This window comes from Lathyrus oleraceus, chromosome 5 (assembly GCF_024323335.1).
Source record: "Lathyrus oleraceus cultivar Zhongwan6 chromosome 5, CAAS_Psat_ZW6_1.0, whole genome shotgun sequence".
In the NCBI taxonomy this organism is placed as follows: domain Eukaryota; kingdom Viridiplantae; phylum Streptophyta; class Magnoliopsida; order Fabales; family Fabaceae; genus Lathyrus; species Lathyrus oleraceus.
Window position 1 is genome coordinate 184,677,366 of NC_066583.1, and position 27,674 is coordinate 184,705,039.

General features: G+C 36.9%; 2 protein-coding genes across 2 annotated transcripts; one reads left to right on the forward strand and one right to left on the reverse strand.

The window, feature by feature from the left end:
- Positions 1-697: 697 nt before the first annotated feature.
- On the reverse strand, positions 698-6,600 carry LOC127082141 (mRNA cap guanine-N7 methyltransferase 2). Its single transcript, XM_051022364.1, has 11 exons — positions 6,345-6,600; positions 6,189-6,267; positions 6,004-6,098; positions 5,738-5,809; positions 5,349-5,458; positions 2,462-2,584; positions 2,272-2,364; positions 1,926-1,994; positions 1,700-1,788; positions 1,510-1,607; positions 698-1,107 (listed from the first exon to the last, which is right to left on the reverse strand). The coding sequence occupies exons 1-11, from the start codon at positions 6,447-6,449 to the stop codon at positions 976-978; spliced, it is 1,065 nt and encodes a 354-aa protein (XP_050878321.1). The 5' UTR covers positions 6,450-6,600; the 3' UTR covers positions 698-975.
- Positions 6,601-17,106: 10,506 nt separating this feature from the next.
- On the forward strand, positions 17,107-21,740 carry LOC127082142 (uncharacterized). The gene is made up of 4 exons (XM_051022366.1): positions 17,107-17,484; positions 17,568-17,687; positions 19,106-19,336; positions 21,202-21,740. The coding sequence occupies exons 1-4, from the start codon at positions 17,302-17,304 to the stop codon at positions 21,562-21,564; spliced, it is 897 nt and encodes a 298-aa protein (XP_050878323.1). The 5' UTR covers positions 17,107-17,301; the 3' UTR covers positions 21,565-21,740.
- Positions 21,741-27,674: the final 5,934 nt, after the last annotated feature.

The following is a 27,674-nucleotide window of genomic DNA, read 5'->3' on the forward strand; positions in this document are numbered from 1 at the left end:
AGAATTTTTCTTCCACACTGTTAAAATACCTCCAGATCTACCCACTGCCCATTTAGAACTCCACTCCGCTGTAGAATCATTCCAAAACGAATCCAAAGAGATACCATCAATAGCATGAATCTTGGTTTCTTGAATAAAACACACATCTGCCTTAGAATCACAAATTAATTTTCTCAAAGAACGCAATTTAGCTTTGCATCCACACCCACGAATGTTATACGACACAATAATCATTTAACATGAATTGATTTTGCATCCACCGAATTAACCACGCACTTATCGGCTAACTCCCTCACGTTTATAGCTTCAATTTGCAACCTTTCAGGCCCTCCTCCCGTCAACCCCAAACATTTTGCTCTATGCCAAATATTACGCGCCACAATTAAAAGGTTTTGGGTTTTGGCCGGGTAATAAGGTAAGAAATTTTTTAAATAGAATATATTACTACATAATATAATTTTTTTAATTTTTTAAAAGTTGAATGTATCATTTTTAAGACAAAATTTCTTCGTGCTTTTAGGACACAAGTCAATATTAGAAGAAAAAAGTTAAAAAGAAGTTATTTTTTACTAGTTTGTAAAAAATCAATCTTCAAAGATACTCTGTTTCCCTTTAACTATACTCCAAAGAAAACCATACGACTAAAATATGTCGAAATATTGAGTACTTCATTTTAATTCTAGTGGGGACACTGAAGTAAGAGAAGATCCAAAGTAAAAAAGTACACTAAAATATGCCAATATAAGATAACCCAACCTCTCAACGTTTGACTACATGTCAGCTAAAACACCAAACCTTAGAAACACAGAGGGAAAAAATAGGAGTCTAACTTCCTCTTTCTGGGGTGCCAGTAAAATATTAACAGCACTAACCAACTAAAATGGCTAAACCTATAGCTTCATTAGAACAGACATATCAAGGTACTTCAGGATATCACAAAATAGCTTAACCTATAGCTTCATTAGAACAGACATATCAAATTGCTTCTGGATATCGTAGTTCTGCTGGGCCAGGGCCCAATATCCCTTTCTGCTCGCTAATCTTGCCCAGCCCAATAGAAGACTCTAGTACAAGTCCATTTATTTCATCCTCTCGCCAGATTGTTCCCTGTACAAAAATTGTTTGGATTGAAAATAATTTAATTTTTAATTTATAAAACGATTGATAATAATAATTATGCAAAGCAAAAGCCATGAGGTAGAAGCATTTTATCATTTTTATCACTTCAAATCTGGACTTTTTCCCCCTTTTTCCCTTACATGATTTCGTTAATATATTTGAAAATTTACTAGTTATTTTACAATTAAACAATAAACAATATAGAGTTTCACCCACCATGTGAATTACTAGAATGCGCAAAAAGTATGTTATATGACTTGTTAAGTGAAAGAATAAAAAAGAAACAGGCACCTGACACATTATAGGAAAATAAGATTAAATCTGATCAAAATATAAATTCATAGGAGTGCATCGAGGTAAAATAGCTCATAATAACCATTAATTACTTACCTCTTCGAGGTTATAGCAAACATCTTGCAATAATGGAGATGCAATCGGGGGTGCAACTTCTGGGTCAGGCTTTTGAAATATAAATGTTGTATAGAGACCTGCATTGTATGAGTATTGCCGCGAATAATAGTTGGAAGTGAGTCTGAGAAACTTACAAGCATAACAGGATAAAGAGAAACTAATTCATTACCAAGCGCATCATATGATCGAGGAAGTAGTCTACCCCTAACATCCAAAAGGTTTGGAGCATAGTTCGTAAGCAAGCCTGCTAATTGTGCTCTTACAGCAACAATCAAAGAAAGTAAATTGAATAAAGTCTTCCAACTTGCAATCTCTAAAATTGTTAACAATGCAAATTATATAATTGAAGGATTTACATAGAAGGATCAGTCTCCTATCGAAAAGATGATACTAACCTGTTGTCATCATAAAACTCGGTCAAATTTTGGATCTCCACATACTCGAGGCCAGCTTCCCTTGCCAGTCTGTTTTATGAAGCAATTTGACACATGAGATCTATTTTACAAGTCATGATTGAATATATGAACCTAAAAGGTACAGGCAGACACCCATTCCTTCCATGTTTAAGTTTTACCTTCCATATCTAACAAAGTCAATGTCAAATCTAAGCAAAATCAAGCATTTTCATTTTAAATCAGACTTGTTAGGTAATTGTTACACCATAGTGGAATTTATACAGTGCCTTGGCACAAACCCAGAGAACTCTAAGTTGCCAATCTTGAGTTTCTAAAATAAGGATACCTGATTAAACTTGGAAAATGAACCAGGCAATGGGTTTCCGCAGAGACATCATTAGCAAACTTCAGCTGATATTTCTTTCCAAATAATGGAAACCTGGAAATCGTTATGTAGATTCAAATGAATGACAATAAACTGTAACTGAAAGCAAAGTATAAGCAACATGCAGTTAATACATTATGGAGATGTGTACTTTTCTTCTTCAACTTCAAAAGTAATTGTGTAATTCTCTGTCCGGATGCAGATGGGAACAATGTTTGCCTTCATGCTGCTGCCTTTGTTGTGATAGGATTCAACATTCTTCTGATACTTGGCCCTAGATGTAGACAATGTTAATATCAGCCGGTGTATCTGTGAATAAGTATCTCATGCAGCTTTATATGAATTAAAGGAGAGTAAATACTCATTTGGTCCCTGAAGTTATATGACCATATCAATCTAGTCTTCAAAATGACCTCTAGAATCTTGAAATGTTGAATCAGGTTCGCCCATATGTCTAGGTTTGATATTAAATTCATCCTTGAGATTATTCGCTTAGTCTCAAATGCATCCCCGGCATTACCTTTTTTTATAAACTGAGGGGGACGGCATGATCAACTTAATATATCATTATAGTCCCAACAAATACCTACGGATGGAAGAATTGGACTAAAGTTTTGTAATTTTAGGGATTATTTTGGAATATTGTTGTTAGGACCCCATATGAGAAATGCAGGTCAAATAAGCTTTAGCATGGTTGCAACTCCCTAGCCCAGTACCCAACGGGTTTGTGCTAGAACTAGAAGGAATGGGAAATACCGGAGTGGGTGTATTGGGATTATTCGCATGACAGAAAGTGAGAGAGAAGTTAAACAGTGTAGTGGGAGTCAGTTATATAGGGACTAAGGAAGAGAGGAAGGCATCTTTTGGGAAACAATTTGTTAGTTATGGACAGAGAATAATATTACTCTCTAGGAGCTTGGCTTTGTGGGCTATTCATCTTTTTGCAGCTATCTTTCACATTGAGAAATAATACACTCCATTTTTTTTTATTATTGAACTATTTTTCTTCTAATTGTTGCTGCTGTAATCCGGGTTTGTAGTAATCGTTAATGTAGGTGATTAGATTAATAATACAGTCTAATAGGAGTACTGACTAAGATGGATGGAGAATAACTCTTTACAGAAAGATAAATGGAAGATACTCTTGACTAAGATGGATGGAGAATAACTCCTTACAGAACCATAAATGGAAGATACTCACAAAATGTATGGGTTTAGCCTAACTTATCCCTACAAAACAGGTTTATAAGGTTGGAATTGCCCCCACTTATAAGCACGACACATGCCATATCTCTAAACAATGTGGGACTAAGTTCACCCCTTTAAACCCAACACAATGAAGGTGTGTTGGAGAATGCAATGAAGGCAAACCAAATGCCGCAGTTTAGGCGACTAGGGCGGACCGCAATGAAGGTAGAAATTCCAACAGACCCACCCCCTCACGCTCGAGTCTCAATGAACCTGAAGAGTGGACGATGCGAGAAGCCAAACAAGTGATATAGGATAGATAGGTTCTGATACCATCTCAGAATTTGGGTTAGGTTTAACTCATCCCTACAAAACTAATTTGTAAGATGAGGATCGCCTCCCACTTATAAACACAACACAAGTCATATCTTTAAGCAACGTGGGACTAAATTCACCCCTTCAAACCCAACACAATGAAGGTGTTGGAGACCGCAATGAAGGCAAACCAAATGCTACAATTTAGGCGACTAGGGGCGGACTACAATGATGGTAGAAATTCCAACAGATACTACTACTATTCTCAAGAGAGAATATTCCTACTGATAGCAAGCATGACACTCACTATTCAGCCACCAATTTTCACCTCAATACCAGCCTGCTTCACACCATATGTGAGATCTCCCTTTATTCCTTCCTGCATGTGCTCACTGATTTCCTCAATCCCTTCCTCCACTCTCTGACTGCCACCTAAGCAATTAGTTATTTCCCACCCCATTTCCACTCCCACCTCATCATTCCTCCTTTCAATCCTTACTAATTGTTTCCCCACGTGCATTCCCTCCTTCCTCCCTATTTCCCTTTTTACCCCTCCTCCTATACACATGTGCTAGAGTCCTATCACACAGTCCTACAATTTAAGGAACCAAATTAGATATTTACTCAATTTATGAAAAAACAATAATGAAGACAAAGGTAATACAGCTCAGCTGCAAAAGTGATGAATGAGATCTATATGTATAAAATAGATATAAAAAACTACAAGCACTGGGGAAATTGTTTAAACACGAGATCATCATCCTCTAATTTCGGACATCATTTTATGTGGATTTCATCTGAAACCACTGGACAGAAATAAATCTCATTATTATAATAAAAGTACGAAAGAAGTGAAATAAACTAAGCATCCAGACTAAAGAGAAAATGAGTGCACCTTAGAGTCATTCACTAGCTGAAAACTCTAAATCTAAGCCGAGGATCAATCCGGAGACCCAGTTTGTCACTACTTGAACTTGAACATTATAATGTTCAAATAAAAGAAGACTGAGAAATTTAGGACACGGTCGTACGAAGACAAAGACATAGCTCAAAGATCACCCAAAAAATGAATAAAAGAAATCTCACTGTGAAAAGTAGGTCTTCTAATACAGCATCTACCCAAATCCAGTGGAAAATAAAGCCAAACAACGCAAACAAGAGGATTTTATCCAATTAGATGTCAAGTCAACGAATGTACATGCACTTCTTTTAGCTTCCCCGGACACTGTTTTGCAGAATAATGGAAACATTTTTGGTTGCTGTAACGATCTTAAAGCAAAAGAATCCAAGGAAATTAAAATAACTGGAAGCAAAGCTACAGAAAGTGATTGAAGTGGTTCATTCAAAATCGAGTGCATAATGATACTTTTATTCCATGTAAGTGGTGCCAAATGGGCAAGACTTACACCAAATCTACAAAAATTTATTTGGACACCATATGTCATGAATTTATTCCACCAATGGGGAACACAAAAAAATAGAGAGCATGCAACTAAACGGGGGAATAATAGATCTTTAACAATTAAGTCCCATACCATATGGTAGATGAGTCAGGAGTAATACCGAGAAAATATCCCCCCGGTTTCAGTAGAAATGAAACGTTTTGAAGAAGTATCCGCGCTTTCTCTTCAGTTTCAAAACACAACTGCATTAGAGATGTTAATCAGAAGATGACCATAAAGCAAATCATGTTGAACGAATCAAGAGAGAAAACAACGCGTCGGAAGTGATAGTAGTGACTGCAAAAAAAAACTATAATATCTCAAAAGGACTTGAGACACTACCTATCAGCATATGCTCTATCATCTTTCTTTAAGAACAAAAAACAAAGAATTAGAAAATAATACTCCATGGAAGTTACTCCATTTTCAAAGGCAAAAGGTAAAAGATGATTCAAAACATTATTAAAAAGTAAATATAAGACCTGCAAATGCTGCAAACAGCAGACAAAATCAACTGTATTTCTCTTCTCTTCCAAATTCATTTCAAAACTTTCCTGTCAAGAACACAAGAATAATATCAACAATAGATATAATCGCGTTCAATTAATTTGAGGTGGACAGGACAAAAGCAGCAGCAGCACCAAAAAATACATATCTTGCAACAAAAAGTTCAATTTATAAAACCCTAAGTTGGTTATAGCAGCAAGATATGAATAAGAAAATAATAAGATATTGGTGAGTGACTAACCGTGGAAGGATCAAGCTGAAAGAAATCAGCAGTGTAAGATTTGCGGTTACTCTCCCAAGCTTGTCGAATTTGGTCTATCCCGGAGGAAGAAACATCTATTTCAATGCAATGCAACAATAACAATAACAATCCATTAGTTAACTAATGAATTGAAATTAGAGATGAAGAATTGAAGAAATACATACCAATACCAATGTAATGGCCGATTTGTGCGTCGAGCCATTTATCAGAATCAGCGCCTCCTCCACAATACAAGTCGCACACCTTGAATATTGAAATTGAACGGAAAATGAGAAAGTGAAAAGTTGAAAATGGAATTGAAAGGGGGAAGTGATACGAACCGTGGCGTAGGGGTGAGCGAATATCTTGATAAGAGCCATTTTCGTGAAATCGTAGAGGCGTTGATGGTTTGAATCGATCTTCGCCGCCGATTGAGTAGTCGTCATTTTCTGTTGGAACTTTGATGCAAGTGGCAGATGATTCTGAGAACTAGAAAAAGCAGCCACTGCGTACCCAGCAACGGCTACTCTTCTACTTTACTGCCTCCTTCTGATAAACTCTCTTAGGCGGAAATAAAACAACGAGTTAATTAGGAATAAACTAATCTACTAAATCAATATTATCTCGACTTATAAAAAATATTTTATTTTTATTTTTATTTTCTTTCTCAAAATAATTATTTGTTTGGATTATCGATTCAACGAATACGCCTTAATCTTGAATTATGTTGGAAAAAAAAATTAATTTTGAAGTTAATTGAATCAAACTTGATGAACAAGATTCAATATTTTTGATTGAATGCGCCTCTTGTTCTTCATCATTTACTCCGGTGGAATAATCACTCATTGGTTGCAAGATGATTCTACACTACACGGAAAATGAAAGAAAAAAACAAAGTAAATGAAAGTGAGAGAAAAGAGAAATTATTGGGGAAGAAAATGAATGTATATTATTGTACAAAATTATACTCTAAGTGTTTGATAATGTGTGGTAATCACAATTGTAATTTCAAAATCTACACAATACAAATTTATTCTCACTTAGTTACAAATGAAATAGAGTTTCTCTCTATTTATAGAAGAGATTACTTGCATTCCAAGTAATTACAAAATAACTAACTAAAATAAAACTAAGGTAAGTTAACTATTTCGACATATGTCGACTCCTTCGACAACGACATGTTTCGACTAGCTATATTTGACTTTCTATCAAATATAACAAATACAGAATATGTTTGACATAAAAACCTTTCAACTTCGACACAAAGAATTACATATTTAAGACACCACCTAATTCATTGTGTATAAGTGTCATACCCCAAAATTTGCCCTCCCCTTTTCACTTTTCATCCAACCTTATACTTAAGATTCATTTGTATTCATTTATCTGCACCATGCATTCATATTAAAACATTCTCACAAACATCATAGAAAAGCTTGTAAATAACAGAATTTGGTTTAATTGACCTTGTGGGATTGCATCTTGATCTTCCATTCATCCTTAAACCCTATTTTGCTTGGCTATTGTCCTTGATAGACTATTTGAACCTTAAAACCCTAATTGTGGGTGTTCATCATGGGTGATTCATCTGTTAATCTTGCTTTGAGCTTAAAACCCTAATCAGGGAAGTTATGATCCTAATGTATGTTGTGGCTTAACTTGTCACCTTGTGCTTATTGGAAACCCTAATTCATTGGGAAAAGATGTTTGGCTATCATATCATGCATCATCCATCATCTACGTATCTACAAGGTTGATATTTCATCGGATTCAAACATTGTCTAGGCCACTGACTTAGGTCTTTTGGTATTTTCAAATGCACAGGTGTTAGATACCCAAAAGTGCTTATTTGAGCTATCAAATATGGGCATCTTTCACTCTATTTCCTTGCTAAAGTGTTCGAAACCACCTTTGTTTTAGATGAATTGCAATACAATGATAAACGATCTTGGTACCTTTGATTTGTGTGTTATTGTGCAGGAATTAGGCATGAAATAATAGAAAATGAAGGCACAAGAAAGTTGGCAAAGGGACCAAATAAAGGATGCACTCATCAGCTTGCTCGCTAGGCGATGGCTGTGGCGAAGAGCTCGCTAGGCGAGGCTCCAACGAGCATCCAGCGAACAGCTCCAGTATTTTACAGTAGCAAACATCAACAAACTCGCTAGGCGAGCAGCCAGCGAAGGTGGTAGCGAACACGTCCAGACTTGGTCAAAAGCGCAGCCAGCACTCACTCGCTAGGCGAGCCATTAGCGAGCTCCCAGCGAGCAATTCCAGTAGCAAAACCTCCTAAGCTCACTGGAGCGAAGGATGAAGCGTGGGCTTCGCCTAGCGAAGGTTTTGTTCGCCTAGCGAACATGCCAATTTGGCAAAGGATATTTCTTTGGGCTCAGGTGCCTCAGGTGCCTCATTTTGGGGCTCGCTAGGCGAGCCATTCTGCTCGTCTAGCGAGCATGACAGCTCAGTAGCAGCACTATAAGTAGCAGGGGCTACTTTTTGGAGCCATACCTTACACCTCCATACTTTTGTACTTTTGAGATATTTTTCCAGCATTGCTCTAGAGATACTTTGTGACCTAGAAATCATTTCTCTTCATCTCTTAACAATCTTTCACAAAAAGAAGGTGGATTCCCATCCAATCTCGATTATTCGACTCGGATGTTGATCAACCTTCTTCCGAAACTTGTTGACCAAGCTACCATGAAAATGAGTAGCTAAGTTCTTCATTTTGTCAAGGTTAGATGTAGATGATCATTAGCTTTGTGTGTAAATGGGATGATTTTCATTTGTAAACTCTGTAATGGTGAATATATGGTGAAAACTTTGTTTTATTGAAAACTCTTTGTGTTGGTTTATGATCGAGAGATGTTTACCAACTCTTTACCTAGGTTTTCATCCAATCTTGTTTGTTAGCTAGAGATAGTAATGAATGATTTTGTTCACCATAAGGTTGAACCAAAAAGTTGTCATTTTGATAGATTGTGTTAGAGATAAACAATGGATCAAAATGGGAAAACTCACAATGTGTGTTAGAGATAAACACATTGGGAGGACTTTGTGAAATAGTTTATCATCTAAAGGAGTTTATAAGTTTTGTTGATCGAACATATACATGCAAAGTGATCGTCGAACCCTAACTTTGGCAATATTTCTCAAATATTAAAACCAAATCTTTTACCGCATTTTATCACACTTTTATGCAAGATACCGTGACTAAAACCAAAAACCATTGTTACCTTAAGCTAAGAATTGAAACAACTGTCGAAAGGTGGTGATATCTCACAATCCCTGTGGAGACGATAACAAAAACCCGACACTTAAAATCTACAATCAACAAAATGGCGCCGTTGCCGGGGATTGTGAATTGATATTGCGAGCATCGCAATAGTTGCTTAATTTTTAGCTTTCGAATTTTTGACTTGTGCTTGTAATTTGTTTGGTTTAGTGTGCAACTTTCATTTTATGCGAGGGCAGATTCCTGTGGACGAACTTCTTTTTGATCCCGAGATCGAAAGAACCGCAAGGAGGCTGAATAGCAGAACGAGACGAAGGAGGCAACAAGCTAGACAACGACAAGAACAAGGAGAAAGTTCTTCTACCACACATCCACCACCGTTCATACATATCATGGAACCACCACCACCGCCCATTTCCACTCCATGTGTAAACAGTCCAAGGAATACTGCTCAGTTTGCCAACCACACGGGAAGGCAAGCCGAGATGAAAACGGGAACTCTTAATTTACTATATGGAAGTCCATTCACCGTAATGGACCATGAAGATCCCTTTGCTTTTCTCACCAAATTTTACAAGATAGCATTATCGTCCGGAGTTGATCAAGCTCAAGAGCTACCGTTGTTCAAAAGATTATTTCCCCACGCTTTGCTCGGCAAAGCAAAAGATTGGTACTTAGATCAAACACCAGCCGTCATGACAGATTGGAACATGTTGGAAGAGAAGTTCATCGAAAGATTTTTCTCCCACAACCGGTTCATGGAATCCAAGACGGTCATCTCAGTGTTTTCACAAGGAACCAATGAATCATTAAATGAGGCGTGGGAAAGATTCAAATTCATGCTTCGGAAGTGTAAAGGGCATGGTTTTGATGAATTGACTCAAATCCATATTTTCAAAAATGGACTTCAACCAAACTGCAAGACTTTGTTGGATGCTACCTCGGGTGGTTCTTTATTGTCTAAAAACGTCGAAGAAGCTACAAATATCATAAATCGAATGGCTCTAAATGATCTTCAAAGTCAAAGTAGAGGCAACTCTTTGAAGAAGCCGAGAGTGCTTGAACTTGGGACGAACGATGTCATTCTTGCCCAAAACAAACTCATTTCACAACAAGTGGAACTCTTAAGGCAGCAAATAAAAGAGTTGAGAGAACCTTCAAAAGCTAAACAAATAGCTTGTTGTGAGCTTTGCAAAGGTGAGCGTGACACCGGATTTTGTCCACCTCCCGGGTTCGAAGAAGTAAACTACATGGCGAACCAACGAGACTACCAACCGAGACAACAACAACAACCTTATCAACCACATCCTCAAAATCAACAACAACACTTCCAAGGGAATCAAGGGTTCCAACCTAGGAGTAACTATTACCATAACCAAGGTTATGGGGGTGGTTCTTCTAGCCGTCAAAACCCTCCCCAAAATCCTTATCAACCTCAACAACCGTCGGTCGTAACTTCAAAGTTAGAAGAGACATTGACACAATTTATGCAAATGTCAATGGCTAATCAAAAGAGCAACGATGCGGCAATCAAAAATCTCGAGACTCAAGTTGGACAACTTGCTAAGCAACTAGCGGAATAACAACCCGGTCCTTCTTTTTCGGCGAACACGCAAACAAATCCTAAGGAGCATTGTAAAGCGATCACGACGAGAAGTGGGAGGGAGTTGATTAGTGAGAATAAAAAAAGAGATGAGAGTGAACAAAGAGAGGAAAAGAAGAAAAATGAGGAGGAAATATTGGAGGATAATATTGATGGTGTGAAGTGGGGGAGTGGAGTGAGGAAGAAAGTGGAAAGAACAAAAAGAATGGTGAAGTTGAAAAGAAAGAAAGTGTGGAAATTGAGAAAAATAAGAGTGATGAAGTAATGGGGGAGGAAGTGAAAAAGAAAAGAGCGAGAAGTTTTAGAGTTGCTAAAGGAAAGGAGGTAGTAAGCGCTACTCCAATCCAAAACCTTCCTTATCCACATGCTCCATCTAAAAGGGAGAATGAACGACATTACGCCCGATTCATGGATATTTTCAAACAACTGCAAATCAACATTCCGTTTGCCGAAGCATTTGAGCAAATGCCCAAGTATGCCAAATTCATGAAAGACATACTTACAAAAAAGCGGAGGTATACGGAACCGAAGACCATTGTCCTAGATGCGAGCTGTAGTGCAATCATTCAGAGGACGCTTCCGAAAAAATAGGTTGATCCGGGACGAGTTACTTTGCCGGTTAAAATTGGTGATATCCATGTCGGAAAAGGACTAATTGATTTGGGGTCAAGCATTAATCTTATACCATTGTCTATTGTAAAGAGGCTTGGCAACATTGAAATTAAGTCCATCCGGATGACTTTGCAATTGGCCGATAAGTCGACTACCCATCCTCATGGCGTAGCCCAAGATGTTTTGGTTAAAGTCGACAAATTCTTTTTCCCGGTCGATTTTATTGTTATTGATATGGAAGAGGATGATGATGCTCCGCTCATTTTGGGCCGACCGTTCATGAAAACCGCGCGCATGATGATAGACGTTGACGACGGTTTGATGAAGGTGAGAGTCCAAAATGAAGAAGTTACTTTCGATCTATTCAAAGCAATGAAGCATTCAAAAGATAGAAGTGATAGCTTTCGCATCGATGTGATCGAAGAGGCAATTTTGGAGGTTTCTAAGCATATTCATGAGATATCTCCTATGGAGTTAGCTCTTGATGACTCATAAAGATGTTTGAGAAAAATAGAGTGTAGGGATGAGAAAAGAATTTATTTATTATATTTTTGTGTTTGACAATACCTTCGGACTTGTGCCTACGTACCAACATAAAAATGAGGGATCAAAATCTCGTAGTTCGTGGTAACAATTTCAAAATGAGTGAATTGCTTTTAATTAAAAGTTTAAATGAAAGGGGGCACAAAGGGCCAAAAATTTGAATGAAGTTATTAGTTCTTTTTGTCTTTTGAAAATTTAAGTCAATATGATTAAGTTTATTTACAAATTTGATTTAAGAAAGAGCTTGAAAAATCATTGGCATAAGGCCAAAGTTTCTATTTGAAATAAGGTATAAGTTTGAAATCACAAGCAAAAAAAGTTTTTAAAAAGGGGAGAGATTTTGGAATTTAAGAAGTGGGAGGACAAAGAGGCTAACCTAAGCATAAAATTAAAAGTCAAGAGTTGAAAAGATCTTACCAATGAGATGCAATGCAACAGACAAGAATGTCATATAGAAAACCCATTTTTTCTTTGGACTTTGAATCAAGCAATAATCAACAAGCAATTAGCAATATCAGACATCATGAAGATCAAGGCATCAAATAAAGATAATCACGTCCAAGCAAGCAATTCCCATAGCTAGCAGTCTTATTTTGTCTTCTCATGTATCAAATGAAATATTCCTTGATCAACTCAGAAGAAAGCATTAGACACAAGATCAAAATAACAATTAGCACCAAGACAAAGTAGCAGATAAATTCAAATAAGTTCAAAAAAACTTGCATCATATGAAAGCTCAATTCTCAATAGCTTGGTCTCATTATGTTGGCATTGGTCAAGTCCTTTTTGCACAGAGAATGTTGCTTAATCCTAAGTCCAAAAGTTCAGATCAAGATCAACAGTCCACCAAACATTTTTTAGGTTTTTTTTTGTTGTTTATTAAGTGTCTTAAGACCATAAAAAAATCAAAATGCACCAACAAATATATACAACCACAAGATATGGCTCAAATGAGCAAAGCGAAAATGGCATAAACATAAACAAGTTAAATGAAATGTAAATGACAATGAATGATAAATGATTGAAATTTAAATTGCATAAAGTAAATGACTTGAAAGTAAAGCAATATAAAAAATAGTTAGTCAAATGTTAGTGGTATTTTTCTTTTTAATTGATTAAGTCATTCTTTAGAGAATACTCAACCATCCATTCACAAGCATGAATTCTTAAACCAAGACATCTTCCATAGGAAGGAAAAAAGTTCAAGTTTCCACACAATACTATGAAGGATGGGAGACTTACAACCTCATTTACTAGAATGTTATGCCTTTAGGGTCAAATTTAGCTCTATGTTAAGCAATTGTAATTGGACTTATGTAGAAGTCATAACTATCTGAGGCCGGACAATAAAAATTTAGGTGTTAATGCATGTTAGAGATTTGGTATAATGAACCAAACTCCTAAAACATACCACACACTAAAAGAAAAGATCAAGAATGATGGATTTATCTCATCTATACTTGTATTGATTCATCTGGCACAAGGCCATTGATGAACCAATTAGCCTTTAAATCTTAGAGATTTCATTGGCCAATAAAAGGAATGAGAAAGAATATGGATGAAGATGAAGGGGAAGGGGAATGAGAGAAATACAAATTGATCATGGGAAAAGTTTTATCAAATTAAAATCATTCATTCATTTTGGGAGATGAAATATACATTTCATCAATCCCCTAAATCCAATGATTTTAATCCAACAAAAGTCAAATCAACCTTGACCAAGACCCAAACAAATAGTCAAACATCACAAGAGCATAAAAATGGCTCAACATAATTTTTACACAATTAATCAATTAAAAATCAATTTAAAAATGAATTAAAATACATTAAAATTTGGTCAAAACCTAAAATCTCTTCAAAACATTGAGTAAATGGGCAAGAGATTTATTCTAGGTCAAAGGACCTTAGACAAAAAAATTTATGATTTTTGAAAAGTCAGAAGTATTTTGAAATAATTAAAAATATTCACAAAAACATTTAATTCATGAAAATATCAAAATTAATCCAAAAAATAATTTTAATTCTGAAAATGAAAGAGATAAATATTTAAAGATTTTTGGTGAAAGTCTCATATTTTTTGGGTTAAAAATGAAATTATTATGAATTAAACAAAATAAATGGATTAAACATAAAATCAAAAATTAAAAAGAAATTCAAAAAAACAAGGGCCGTCAGATCTCCCTTATTAATTGAGGTGGCAGATCTGATGGCCACGCGCTAAGGTGTATGATGCGCTCAAGTCAACCGCGTGGCATAAGTGGTAATCACAACAGATGGCTAAGATTAAAACGTGAGATCATGATCCAATGGTTTTGGACACGCCAACACATCACAGGAGCCCTAGCTCCGGTTTTCTTCTCCGGTGGACCTCATCAGACTGATCCACTATCAACCACCATGGAAATGAAAAACAATGACATGGGTTTAAAGAAAAATGCTCAGGAGCTCGAACTTGGCCTCAATTTTCTCCAATTCCAAGTATACCAAGAGATACAGGGATTTGAATTTTGAGGGTCATGAACTGAGTTGCTTCGATTTGACCTAAAAGCAACTCAATCTTGTTGCCTACATTGGTAGGACTTCAGCCAACCAAAAATCAATCAAAATAATTGAGAAATGAGGGAGAATCTAAGAAGAGAAGTTTCTGAAATTTCACTTTCGAGTAGCTTCAATTCAGCTTGATCTTGATCTAGATTTGCTTGATTATTCCTCCTCTTGCTTGCAGTAATCAATTGAGATGAAAAGGGAAATGAACCCTTGGAGTTTGAACTTCAAAATAGAAGGTGAAATTCAAACTCGATTTTGGGCCTAAATAGGCAAGGGATTCATTTTTGCACCACTTGAAAATTTGCTAAAATTGGAAACCATAGTGCATGCATGGGCAATGATTTGGGCCTAAAGAATGATGCAATTCGACTTCAATCCGTGCACCAAGAGTACTGATAGCATCACATGGAAGCATGCAAAGAGGAATGATCATTTGAATTCAAACTTGCCAAAATAAATCCCATAAAGGAGCCATACGGAAGTCCCTCAATTTTGGTCTAAATGAGGCGATCTTATACCTCGGTTGGTCAAACTAATTTTCCGAGATGTACACTCGACTTTTGCGCCAATATTTCATTGAAATGGCCGGTCTTCGGGCGATTATGGAAGGCTTTCACGAACATCTCTTGATTTGGATGAGAGACTTTTATAGTCTCTTTATTGAACCATGTCATATATTCTCTGAGGGACTCAGTGGGTCCCTGGAAGACATTGGACAAGCTAGTGGTAGTCACTTTTCTATGTTTGTTGGCGGAGAAGTGTTGTACCATCTTCCTGGTTAGATCATGGTAACCAATAATTGATAATTTAGGCTGACTCATATACTAGCGCAATGACACACCTTTGAACGTTTCCGCCATAAACTTGCATTCCAAGGAGTCAGACACCTTAACTATTGTCATTTGATTGTTGATTGATATTATATGCTCTCGAGGATCACTTTTCCCATCGAAAGACGACAAAGGCGGTGACTCGAAGTTTTTTGGGACTTGATCGCCCCAAATTATCTCTAAGAGAGGTTGAGGATAAAGGAACTCCCTTTTATCTTCATATTCCTAGTTTTGTGACTACTGCAGTGTGTGGATACTTTTCTGTAAAGATTCGTTATGCTGACACAGGTTCTCCACAATTATAAGGAGTTGTGTCATGTCTGGTGGGGTGCGAGGTTCGCTCCTGCTAGGAGATGACCCAAACATTCTATTGCTATGGTGAAAATGTATTGTTTTGTGAGGTCTGTGAAAGTTTTATCGATGCCCCACGATGGACATCAAATGTTCCTGATAAACATTATTTGGTTAATCTCCCTAAGGCGGGTCAGGTGAGATCACAATGATCATGTCTGTAGGAGGTATAAGTTGTATGTCTTCTTCCTTAATAAGAAGCCCCTTTTATACATGTAATGTCACCGAAGGTCATTTAAGGAATGCCCCCTCAGCTCCTATGTTTAAGTGACCTATGATAACGTCCACCATTCTCTCTAACTCCTATGTAACGTCCCATCCATAATTTTCTGTAACTCCCATGCAATCATGAAGTTGTTTTGTAACCGTAATAGGTGACTGCTCATGTCATTTTCTAACACTTTCAAGAGACCGGGTTCAACCTACTCATGTCGTCTACCAGAGTTATTATGGGACCGACAACGACTTGTCATGTAATAATACTCCTCTTGACCAGGATCCGATTTGCTCAGGTTTATGCAGCTCGACCTGTTTACTCTTTCATACTCGACCTCAACAACTCGGTCTTGGGAATTCTGAGATGTACACTAGTATAAAATATTCAACTTCAAAAAGAAAAAAAAGTGAAAACGGTATTTGTGACGTTCACAACAATTCAGAGAAACAAAAAAAAATAAAGAATTTTATATTATTATAGAAAATTAGTCATGTAAATTAGATATTTTTTAAAAATATTTTTACAAATTTGTTTATAATATATTCAATCAATTCAACTCAAATCAACCCATTGTTTTTCAATTTGATTCGATTTAAGTTTTATCAAAAAAAATGTGTAAATCCAATATAAATCAATTCATATATTTTTGATCGGTTTGAGCACAAAATAGAAGCAAACCGACCTATGAAATTCCCCTGTTATTAAGCATGAACTTCCCTTGTTATTAAGCATGATCCCACCTCAAATTTGATAAGGAAAATCCACTTTTAACTTAATTTAGGTTCATATTGATTTTTTCCTTAATTATAAAATACAATGACGGATCGGGTAATAATGACACTAATATTTAGCTCGAATTCATCTTTGAATTTGCCCATTTATTTTATTATGTATATTATTATTTAGTTTTGATAATTTAGAATATTAAATATGAGGTTAATGTTTTAATATTTTAATTTCTATTTTTTATTTAAAATATTTAAAATATAATGAAATTTTTTAGGATTGTTTATTTTATTATTTGTAGTGTAACATAATTAAAAAAATATTTTTATTAAAAAATTTAATTTCACTAATGATGCTGAAACGCTGATACATGAATATAATTCTAATATGTTTGAGATGTATTTAAATTTAAATTTTTCATACCTAATAAATTTGGGATGGAGAAGGGAAATTGATTGGAGATTTGAATTTGAGTTTAGAGAGGTAAAAACATTTATGCCAAATCTTCCTGTTATGGAGTATTGAGAATAATTCTCTGATAAAATTATAAAATAATTATAAATGAGTTGCACTACTAGAATGCTATATCTTGCAAGCCAACCTTGATGTGCAGTCCAGTAACAATCATCTAGAGATGGGGGCCCACGAAGAAACCTTGATAGAAGCAGCGCTCCGAGTTCTCAACACCGCCGACCCGTTCGAGAAGGCGCGACTCGGTGACTCAGTGGCTTCCCGGTGGCTTGATGGCTCCATCGCCGAACCCTACAAACTCTCTATCGACCTTCTCGTCCCTGATCGCCCAGCAAGGCTATCCAGCGTCTCTGCCTTTTTTTTCTTCAAGTTATCGTCTTGTTTGTGTTCGACGAAATTCCTCATCGACATGAATGACTTGTTTTGCAGGTGAAGTTGGTGGCTCCGGGTCTCATGCCGAAGCTTGGTAAAGCAGGAAGCTTGCAAAGCAGGGTAAACATCGTACATAGCCTTACTCACACCGAAAGCTGGGCTGTTGATCTCTCTTGGGTACTTTCTCTTTTTTCACTCTTCTACCTTCCCCCTTTTCTATGATATACTTTTTTGCTTCTGAAATCTGAATAATGTATAATTTTGTATTGGTTCATCCTACATGTTTTAATATTCAGTTTATGGCTCTGTTCCTACACTTATATTTTAATTCTGACAACCTCGTATTAGTATATAGACAAGAGATAGATTAAGTGAATCCTACAATTAAAAACAGTTTTTTTTAGAATTCTCCTCATTTTGTCTGTCTCCACTTTGAAAGAAAAACTTGTTTTTTCTTTGTGTGGAGAGTATCATGTGGGTAAACTGCACATTTCAATGTGGAATTTTGGCTTAAAATAAGTTTTGTTAAGGGCTGTGTGCTACACAATAGCACTGGAGCTGTACGAGTTTGAGCAATGGCATTATACGAGATAAATAATTTAGAATTAGGAGCTTCACTGCATGTGCTTTTGCATGTTTTGGAAAGTTTTTTTCTTTTAACCTCTAACAATCACGTGGGATATATATGATGCATACAATGCAATATGAAGTATTATCACATTGATATGAAGTAGAATATAAAATTTAAGAGTGTAATAAGTAGGCACGGGGACTGCTAATTATAGTCTTTCACTTCTCTACCTTACAACTCACTGTCTGTTTTATGCTATGAAGCATGGATACCCCCAAACTGCTAGAGTATTAGTATCTCACATTATTATATGTATTTGATGCCAATATGTGTATGATACTCTTAGATATGTATTCAACTAGAAGTACCCTCCATTTTTCACAAGAAAATAATAATTGATGCATTTGGGACACAATTTCTAAAAGCGCGTCTTAAAGCTATCTGTACATCCTTGTTCTTTATCAAGTTGTGATAAGAATTAGAGCACATATTCCCATATTACTTTTATGATTACACATAAAGAAAAAAAAGAGTGTTATGGTTGTGAGACATTAGTGCGGATGTACATGTTTTATTTGACCATGGTGGTGACCGATTTCTTGAAAATTGGCAGAGTTTTTTCTTCCTGTTTTGTTATAAGTATATGGACTTCGTAGTTTTTACGTGAGGTCTTCATGCTTCTTCTTTGCACAAAATAATGAAAAATAAATTTGATTATTTCATATGCCCCTTTCTTTTAGCTTATGTCTGTGACCAAGCTATGGGCTCAACATAAATCTTCTTTGATGGCAAAAGCATGTGTTTTATTCTTGTTTGTGTAGTTTTCTAGAGTACCTATCGTCTAGTCTAAATCAACTGTTCAGAAAAGATTTAAAGCCCCCTAAAATTTAGTTCGCTCTTTTAGTGTTGCATTTGGTATTGTTGGTTTGGAAATCATTTATTTTTTTGATACAGTTCATACACTGCTAACCTGCTGCAAGCATTTACTGGTAAAACTATTCTGATGTATAACAAATTCTTGCAGGATATAATAGCTCGTTTTGGTAAGCAAGAGGAAATGCCTAGAGAATTCTTTACGGATTTCGTAAAGGTAGCTCAGGATGAAGGGAGACACTTCACTCTTCTTGCTGCACGACTTGAGGAGCTAGGTTCTTATTATGGAGCACTACCAGCTCACGATGGCCTTTGGGATTCTGCCAGTGCCACTTCTAAGGATTTATTATCACGATTAGCAATTGAACATTGCGTCCACGAGGTGAGTCTTACATTGGGCCTTTCTGCCATTATCATTTATTATTGTTTATGGTTTTGCTTTATGTTTTTGATGAATTGAGGCAATTGACTTGATTAGATACCTAGGTTACTTTTTTTTTATTGTGTGAAAATGGAGATTGAATTAAAAGGGTTGCCTGTCAATGCTGGATTTATGTTTTTTTTGGGGATGGGGGTGGAGTGTTAAGCAGTTCTTGAAAAAGAAAACGGCATTTAGAAGCTTTGATTTTTTAAAAAGAAATCAGTGTTCTATATTGTTTTCTTTTCTTGATACTTAAGTGAGATGAGAGTTTGTCCTATTGTCTCAGTTCTCGTAGTTACTTTGGAGAACTGGAGAGTAAGGTTTTTCAAACCAAGCTGCAATTGAATGTTTTATTGGCAAAATTTTGATGCAAAGGAAGATTCATTTTCTCGATTATAGCTTTTAAACTATATATAATGTTTAGAGTGATTCTGTTCCTATTTTGTGCCAACAATCTTTTATCCCGAGGGGCCTTAAGCAATTGTCATTACATATACATAAGGAGGGTGAGGTCTTGTGGGGTAACTCCACATGGAGTGCTTTAGTGTTTATAGCTGGTGCAAAGAATCTTGAATTTTGAATTAGAAATCCTAATATTTGCAAAATGTTAATTCCATGTCTCAGATCAATGACCTCCTAATCACATAAAAACAACTTCAGCTATTGCTTCAAGACTCATTTTAAATGTGTAATTATTGTTTTTGTTCCTTGAAAAATTGTTTGCTATGAATATAGATGGAAAACGTTGCATATATAAAGTCGAGATAACAGCATTGTATAGTTCAATATGATGAACACTGATAGAATTAGAGTTTGACATAACTCAAACCTACAAAATCGGCTTTTAAGGTGAGGGGTGCCACTCTATATAAATCCCTTGTGGGTTCTATCTCTAACCAATGTGGGACTTAGCTTTTTTCTAATACACCCCCTTACACCCAACACTATTGGGCTTGGTGCGTGAATATAAATATGGGACTTGGTTTTTCCAATACACCCTCTTGCGCCCAATACTTTTTGGACTTGGTGCGCATATATATAAATGGTGGGTGGTCCGAATCGATAGACTCGTGATACCATGATGAATTAGAGTTTGGCCTAACTCAACCCTACAAAACCTGCGGGTTCTATATCTAACCAATGTGGGACTTGGATTTTTCCCAATACACCCCCTCTCACCCAACACTATTGGACTTGGTGCGTGGATATAAACGGTGAGTGGCCCGAATGATCCATATATGGGACTTACTTGGTTTTTCCAATAAACATTTTGATTTGGATCAACCAACTTGTATCTTTTGTGCCAATTTGCCAAAGTTTAGTTTTCATGGTTACAATGGCCAGAATTGCAGTGTACCCATTTACATTCAAACTAATGCTTTATAGAATGTACTGTACATATGAGTTTTTTCATTGCTTATCATTTCTCAAGTAGCCGAGTTTCTTGGAGGTTTTCTAGTGTTATCTTTTTTATTGAGGAAAAAGTTCTACAATTTTATAATAAAATTATAACAAGGAAAATTGCCACCATAATAAAACGCCTGCCGTCATTCTTAAATGATCTTATTTGTATGATATTGTGGTGGCACAAAATGGATTTGAGTCATGTTCTGTTTCCTTGTTGAAGGTATTTATGGTATAGCACTCATGCACAGGTGGACATTGTGCTAATAGGCTTTGAGTTTCTTAAGTTTGCTGCTATGCTAATTTCAGACTAAAAGATTCTTAAAATTTCCGGCTATCTCTTTTCTGTCTCACACGTGGTTCTACATCAAATCAAATTGGTCTTATCTAAAATGTACCTTTGGTTGTGAATATGAACATAGGCCAGAGGACTTGATGTGCTGCCTACAACAATCTCACGATTTCGCAATGGTGGCGATAGCACTACAGCAGACTTACTTGAAACTGTAGTTTATCCAGAAGAAATTACACATTGTGCTGCTGGAGTCAAATGGTTCAAGTATCTATGTCAGAGGTCTAGAAATCCAGCCTCAGAGCAAGAAAATTGTGCAGTGGAAAATGAAACAACAGAGGAGAATGAAGTGATTCCAAAGTTTCATTCAATAGTGAGGACATATTTCAGAGGACCTTTAAAACCACCTTTCAATGAGGCAGCAAGAAAAGCGGCTGGATTTGGTCCTGAATGGTATGAACCTCTTGCTGTTAAAGTGCCCAATGCACAATAACCAAACATGTTTCTTTGATTTAATGACTAGTTTCTTGCTGCATATATCTTGTGCAGCCTTACACGGAATATTAGTTTTAGGCATTATATATTTGAAATCCTAAATATTGTTTTTTATTCTTTTTCAGAATATTTATTTATTAATCGAGATCAAATGATAATGATTTTAGAGAACAAGGTTAAAACTAGGAAAAAATACATAAATTATGTTTTATTATTATGTTGGAAATTCAAAATGTCACTTCGGATATATACTAAAGAAATTTCAATTTTTTTACTCAAATAACTCTATTTTTCAAAAAAATTCTCAGCATAATCCACATTTCAGATAATTTCGCAAACTATCCCATTTTCCAAAAAAAAAAACATGTCAACATTGGTTTCAGACTAATTGATTACTGCTCTCTAATTTAAAGGGGAGATGTCAATTGGATTGAATTCTGCACTTAGCGTTGCCATTTCAATTGATGCTTATATGTAAATTTTAAGAGGTGACATCAATTGGTCTGACACCTATGTGTGTTGTGTTATCATATACAAATCAACTCGTAATTATATGGTTTGGTATAGATCGGTAGGATTTGAGTTCCTCGTCCCTATACGACCTATATCAGGTCATTTACATACAAGAAGGTTCAACATCTAACTCCCCACAACATTATCAAATCGGTTAATCACAACCCCATACCCAACAAAATTATCAGTCCATAAACATACAAACCTACGACTTTAACATGCCAAACACCCAACCACAATACCAAGAGCACATCCTGTATCACCGTCAACAAGAAGATCATCATCAAGACACCCAACATCGTTATGCACATAACACACCACCTTATCATAACCAAAATACTCGGCGATCATTTAATATTAATCATCCCTCATAATATAGCAAAAAAGCCTAACCATCACAAAAATAAAATATGCAACCATTTCAACCTCTCCTCAACGCACCATTCACACCAATATTGCCCTTCAATTGTCCGGACCGCCCTCCAATAACTCAAATACACTCCAACTACTCTGACATGGGTCACAAACTCACTTATGGTGGTAGCGCTTCATTGCATACACATGACTTCACGGATTTGTCTGAATATCTTAGAGAATCTTCTGCAGGTGGTGGTGATGTTCCTGAATCCTCAAATCCTCAAACACCTATGATGAATCATCAACGTGAGTTAGGGTCACGAGTTCAGGTAGTTAAGGGATGTGGAATCGGAGGTCGGTTGGGTCATCCTGGTCAACGACATTAATATTTTGGGTTTTCGTGTGTAAGCGCAACCTAATGTTAATATTAATATTTCCGATTTCGACTTTTATATAAAATATCAATTTTTTTAAAATAACACAACACACATAGGTACTAGACCAATTGACGCCACCTCTTAAAACTTACACATAAACGCCAATTGGAATGACAACACTAGGTGCAGAAGCCAATCTAATTGACGTCTCATCTTTAAATTAGAGAGCAATCGTCAATTGATTTGACACAACTGTTTCAGTGTGGGGTAGTTTGGAAAATTATCTAAAATGTGGAATATTTTGAGATTTTTTTAAAAAAAATTGGATTATTTAGGTAAAAATTTCAAAAAGTTCACCAAATTTTTTATGAAAGATTAAGTATTGACATAATTAAATTATATAATTAAATATATTTATCAAATTATTAATAGGATGGATAGGTAACTTTAATTGTTAACGTGAATAAGTTGTTTGATATTTATAATCAATATCTTTTTTAATTATTATTATAATTAAAATCATACTGAGATACTTCATATATTTATTTAAGTCCGAGAATAAGTGATATTTATGAAACTTATAAGTATGTTTTTATTATATTAATCATTAGTATTTGCTATCATTAACAAATTCCAAAAATAATTTGTCAAAGACGGCCAAGCGAATTAGCGAATATCACAAGGGATGCTCTTTCTATTTTACGCTCCACATTTTTAAAAATCAGAAAATTCTTTTCAGGCGTTTAAAGATGTATATTTGGACGCACTCAAGATCACACTAGAATTAGGGGTGGCAAACGGGCATGCCCGCCCCGTTTAGGCCCGTCCCGCAAAAAAACGGGGCGGGGTGGGGCGATCATAGTTGAGGATGCGGACCTAAAACTTAGACCCGCCCCGCAAAAAAGTGAGGGCGGGACGGGGAAAGCCCGCGGGCACTGCACTCTTTAAGCCTAAAAATGCAAAAATTTATGTAAATACACGTGCCCGCAAAAGCCCGCGAAAAAAAGGGACGGGACGGGGCGGACACATTTAAGGGTGAGGGCCTAAATCCTTGGCCCGTCCCGCACAAAAGTGCGGGCAAAACGGGCATACCCAGCGGGCCGAGCCCGTTTTGCCACCCCTAACTAGAATGTGTTATTTTGAGATCCACTCAATTTTAAACAAAATATGGTTCGGAGATGCATAAATGCATCTCCATAAAGTTTCAGGGGGTTTCCGGATATGTATTTCCGAAATGTTCCCTGAATGATTTCAGAGCAGCACTGTTGTCCTAACATTGTAATTTTTTTAGGCCAAGTAAAATTAAAATAAACTCAAGTTATATTAAAGTGAAATGAAAGTAAAAAGTCAAACTTTAATTAAAGTAAATCCAAAAAGTCAAGGTCATACATAACGTTTGTCTGAAAATACCAAAAAAAAAAAATACATCCAAACATAAACAAACTACTGGGTATGTCTAACCTTCTGCCTTCTCCGCCTGTATTGCACGTTATTTCGTAACTCGACAATCATGCTCTCCACGAGGGTCAACTAGGGATTGCCATCCTCAAAGAGTTCATCCTCTATGCATGCTCTACACATCTCCACAACACGCTGAGAGACCGCCGAAACGTCCTCGGTGTGGTCATCCTTAGCCTTAAGTACCTTCTGATTAGCTGGTGTAGGTGGTCTTTCAGGAGCGTCTGGTGTCATGACAGGGTGTGACACCCTATAAAATCATGTCATGTAGCCGTCTACATAAGCCCAATGTACATGAGCTAGTAGGTATCAACCAACACATTGGACAGTGCATCCTCCTTGCAGTTCATCGATATATGTAGTGCCAGATTGTGATTTCTGCCTTCCTCAGGAAGTTCTTCATCATAAAAACTTAGATTGTTGCAGGAAGTAATGTTAGCCACAATGTGGTCAAACTGATCCACAGTAACATCGTGCTCCACGTAGGCTTGCTCTAGCACTCTTTGCAATGCTTCTCTGTGCGCTTCAGAATTCATTAGCAGAGACAACACTGAAATCTTCGAAAGAGTTTGGAGCAACTGTTCCACCATATTAAATTCACTTCTCTTGATTAACCTTAACACTTCAGCATCATCATTAGGTTTTAGCTTGCTGGATTCACCAAATTGACACGCTGAGCACTAACCGGGTTTGCCACAGGTACCTCAACCTTCTTACTAACCGCAACCTCTTCCACATCCTTTGGAAAGACTGGGCCAAACACACGACCACTACGGGTCACCTTCGCGATATCAGCTATATTCACAACAGAACTTGTCGTAGGCAGTGGAACCTCTTGACCATTCTCCATCATGGTGGCATTATACTGGTAAGGAACAACTTTATCGGATGCATACAGGACGGGGCCCGCTAACCGTATCACTAACGGCGATACCGATCTGCTGACGCTGTTGCTGCTACTACTATCAAATTGAATTACTACCCGCTCAGGGGTCTTAAACACTGGAACAATCACATTCACATAATTCATATCTCTAGTCTGTTGAATCTGGATTACATTCTCATCCATCAACTTCTGGATATCTCTCTTGACGACCAAACACCCACGGGGTTCACGCTACAAATTGCACAACCATCATGGTCGTGCTCACAATCACTGATTGTTTACAAGGTTCTATGCATCTCCACCAAGGACCTACAAATACGTCGTACATCGAAGACTCAGAAATTTCCTGGGCAACCTTCCACCGTATTGACAGAGGAGTTACCATGAGCACGCAACAAATTGGCTTTCACATTCGGCGCGCGGTCCTCAAAGGACGCCATCCCACTCTTTACAAGTTTCTGGACCTCATACTTCAATGGGTAACAGTTCTCAATATCATGGCTGGGAGCTCCTTGATGAAAGGCACAACGGAGTTCAGACTTATACCACCATGGAAGTGATTCTGGAATTTGAGGCGGATTTCTTGGTTGGAGGAGGTTCTTGAGAACCAAAGATGGGTAAAGTTCGGCGTATGACATAGGAATAGGGTCAAAAGAGACCTTCTTCCTCTCAAAATTTTGTTGTTGATTATTGTTGTTGTTGTTGTTGTTGTTGGTGGTGGTTCTTTGTTGCGGGTGTTGTTGACGTTGTTGTTGAATTGACACTGATTGATTGTTTGAATTGTTTAAAAGTACTGGGATAACTGATGAAACTTGATGTTGATGCTGACGCGATTGTGGATTTCTTCTGACATGAGGCCTCCTCTGCCTCCCTACATATACTGCATTGGTTTCTCCTTCCTTCTTTCTGGCAAAACCACTCCCATACCTCTTACTAGATGACACCTCTTCCTTAGACAGACGTCCCTCTCAGACTCTTTTCTCTAACCTCATCCCCATGTTTACCATTTCGGTAAAGTCAATGGGGGCACTGATAATCATTCGCTCGTAATAAAAGGAACTCAGGGTCTTCAAGAAAATTTTCGTCATCTCCTTCTCTTCTAATGGAGGATTAATCTGAGTAGCAAGTTCCCTCTATCTTTGAGCATATTCTTTAAATGTCTCTCTGTCCTTTTGAGACATAGACCTCAGTTGGTCTCATGTCCATATTATACTTGTACTGTTTCACAAAAGCTTCTCCCAAATCATTAAATGTGCGAACACTTGCACTATCTAGCCCCATGTACTATCTCAGAGCGGCACCAGTCAAACTATCTTGAAAATAGTGAATCAATAACTGATCATTATCAGTTTGCGTTGACATTTTCCTGGCGTACATAACAAGGTGGCTAAGTGGATAAGTGTTTCCCTTATACTTTTCAAAGTCAGGGACTTTGAACTTCATCGGGATCTTCACATTTGGCACTAAGCAAAGTTCAGCAGCACTCTTACCAAATAGGTCCTTTCCTCTCAATGTTTTCAATTCCTTACGCATCTCAAGGAACTGATCCTTCATTTCATCCATCTTCTCATAAACATCTGGGTCCTCAGACAACTCAGAATGGTAGATGATGTCCTCAACACGAGGCAAGGTATGAACCACCGGAGGCGTCACAAACATGACCATGCTTGATATCGACATAGAAGCAAATGTAGGTGCAAACCCTTCAGACATAAAATTCGGTGGCATCCCCCACGGGAATCCAGCAGACATAGATGGACCATATTGAGTAGCAGCAACAGGCACAGTTGAGGTAGCAACCTCTGAGATGACAATCCTTTGAAGAGGAGGAGTTGCAGGAGTTGGTGAAGACTGATTCTGTGCGGCAAGAATAGACTCCATCATAGCAGTCAGACGAGCAATCTCATCCTTCAATTCTTTGTTCTCTTGCTCTAAGTGCTCCATAATTCTAGGTTGATTGACACGAGTGTTGTATCGGTGAGTCAGTTTGGTTGAAGCATAGAAGAATAACCGATAAGACATCTGGCGGAAGAAAACCTACTATGCAAATGATGCATGAAATGCAATATTTTTGTTTGTTTTTATTTTCAAGAAACATGCTATTTTATTTGCAAATATATAATAACAATAGTAACAATTTGATTGACCATAAAATCTCTTTTATTCATCCTAAGGATTACACTGAGTACAATTTCAAAAACCAAAGTATAAGTACAAGAGAAAAGGAAACTAATCATCCTAAGGATCCCCTAGAAACGGTGTCAGATGATCTGACTATAGGCGCGTACTTCCTTCGGATGCATCGAATCTCGGTCTCAAAGGATGTCTTCATCTGAGCCTTCTCGAGAACAAGCTAATCAACAATCTTCTTCCAAGCACCAGAAGGATAAGGCATACTAGAGGAAGGTAGACCCTCTGGTTCTCTCTGTCTCTTCACTGCTTGATCTTCAAGAAGTTCAATAAGCGCATATTTGTCCTTTGACTCAAGCTGCAACTCCTCATGCTTTTGGCTAAAAG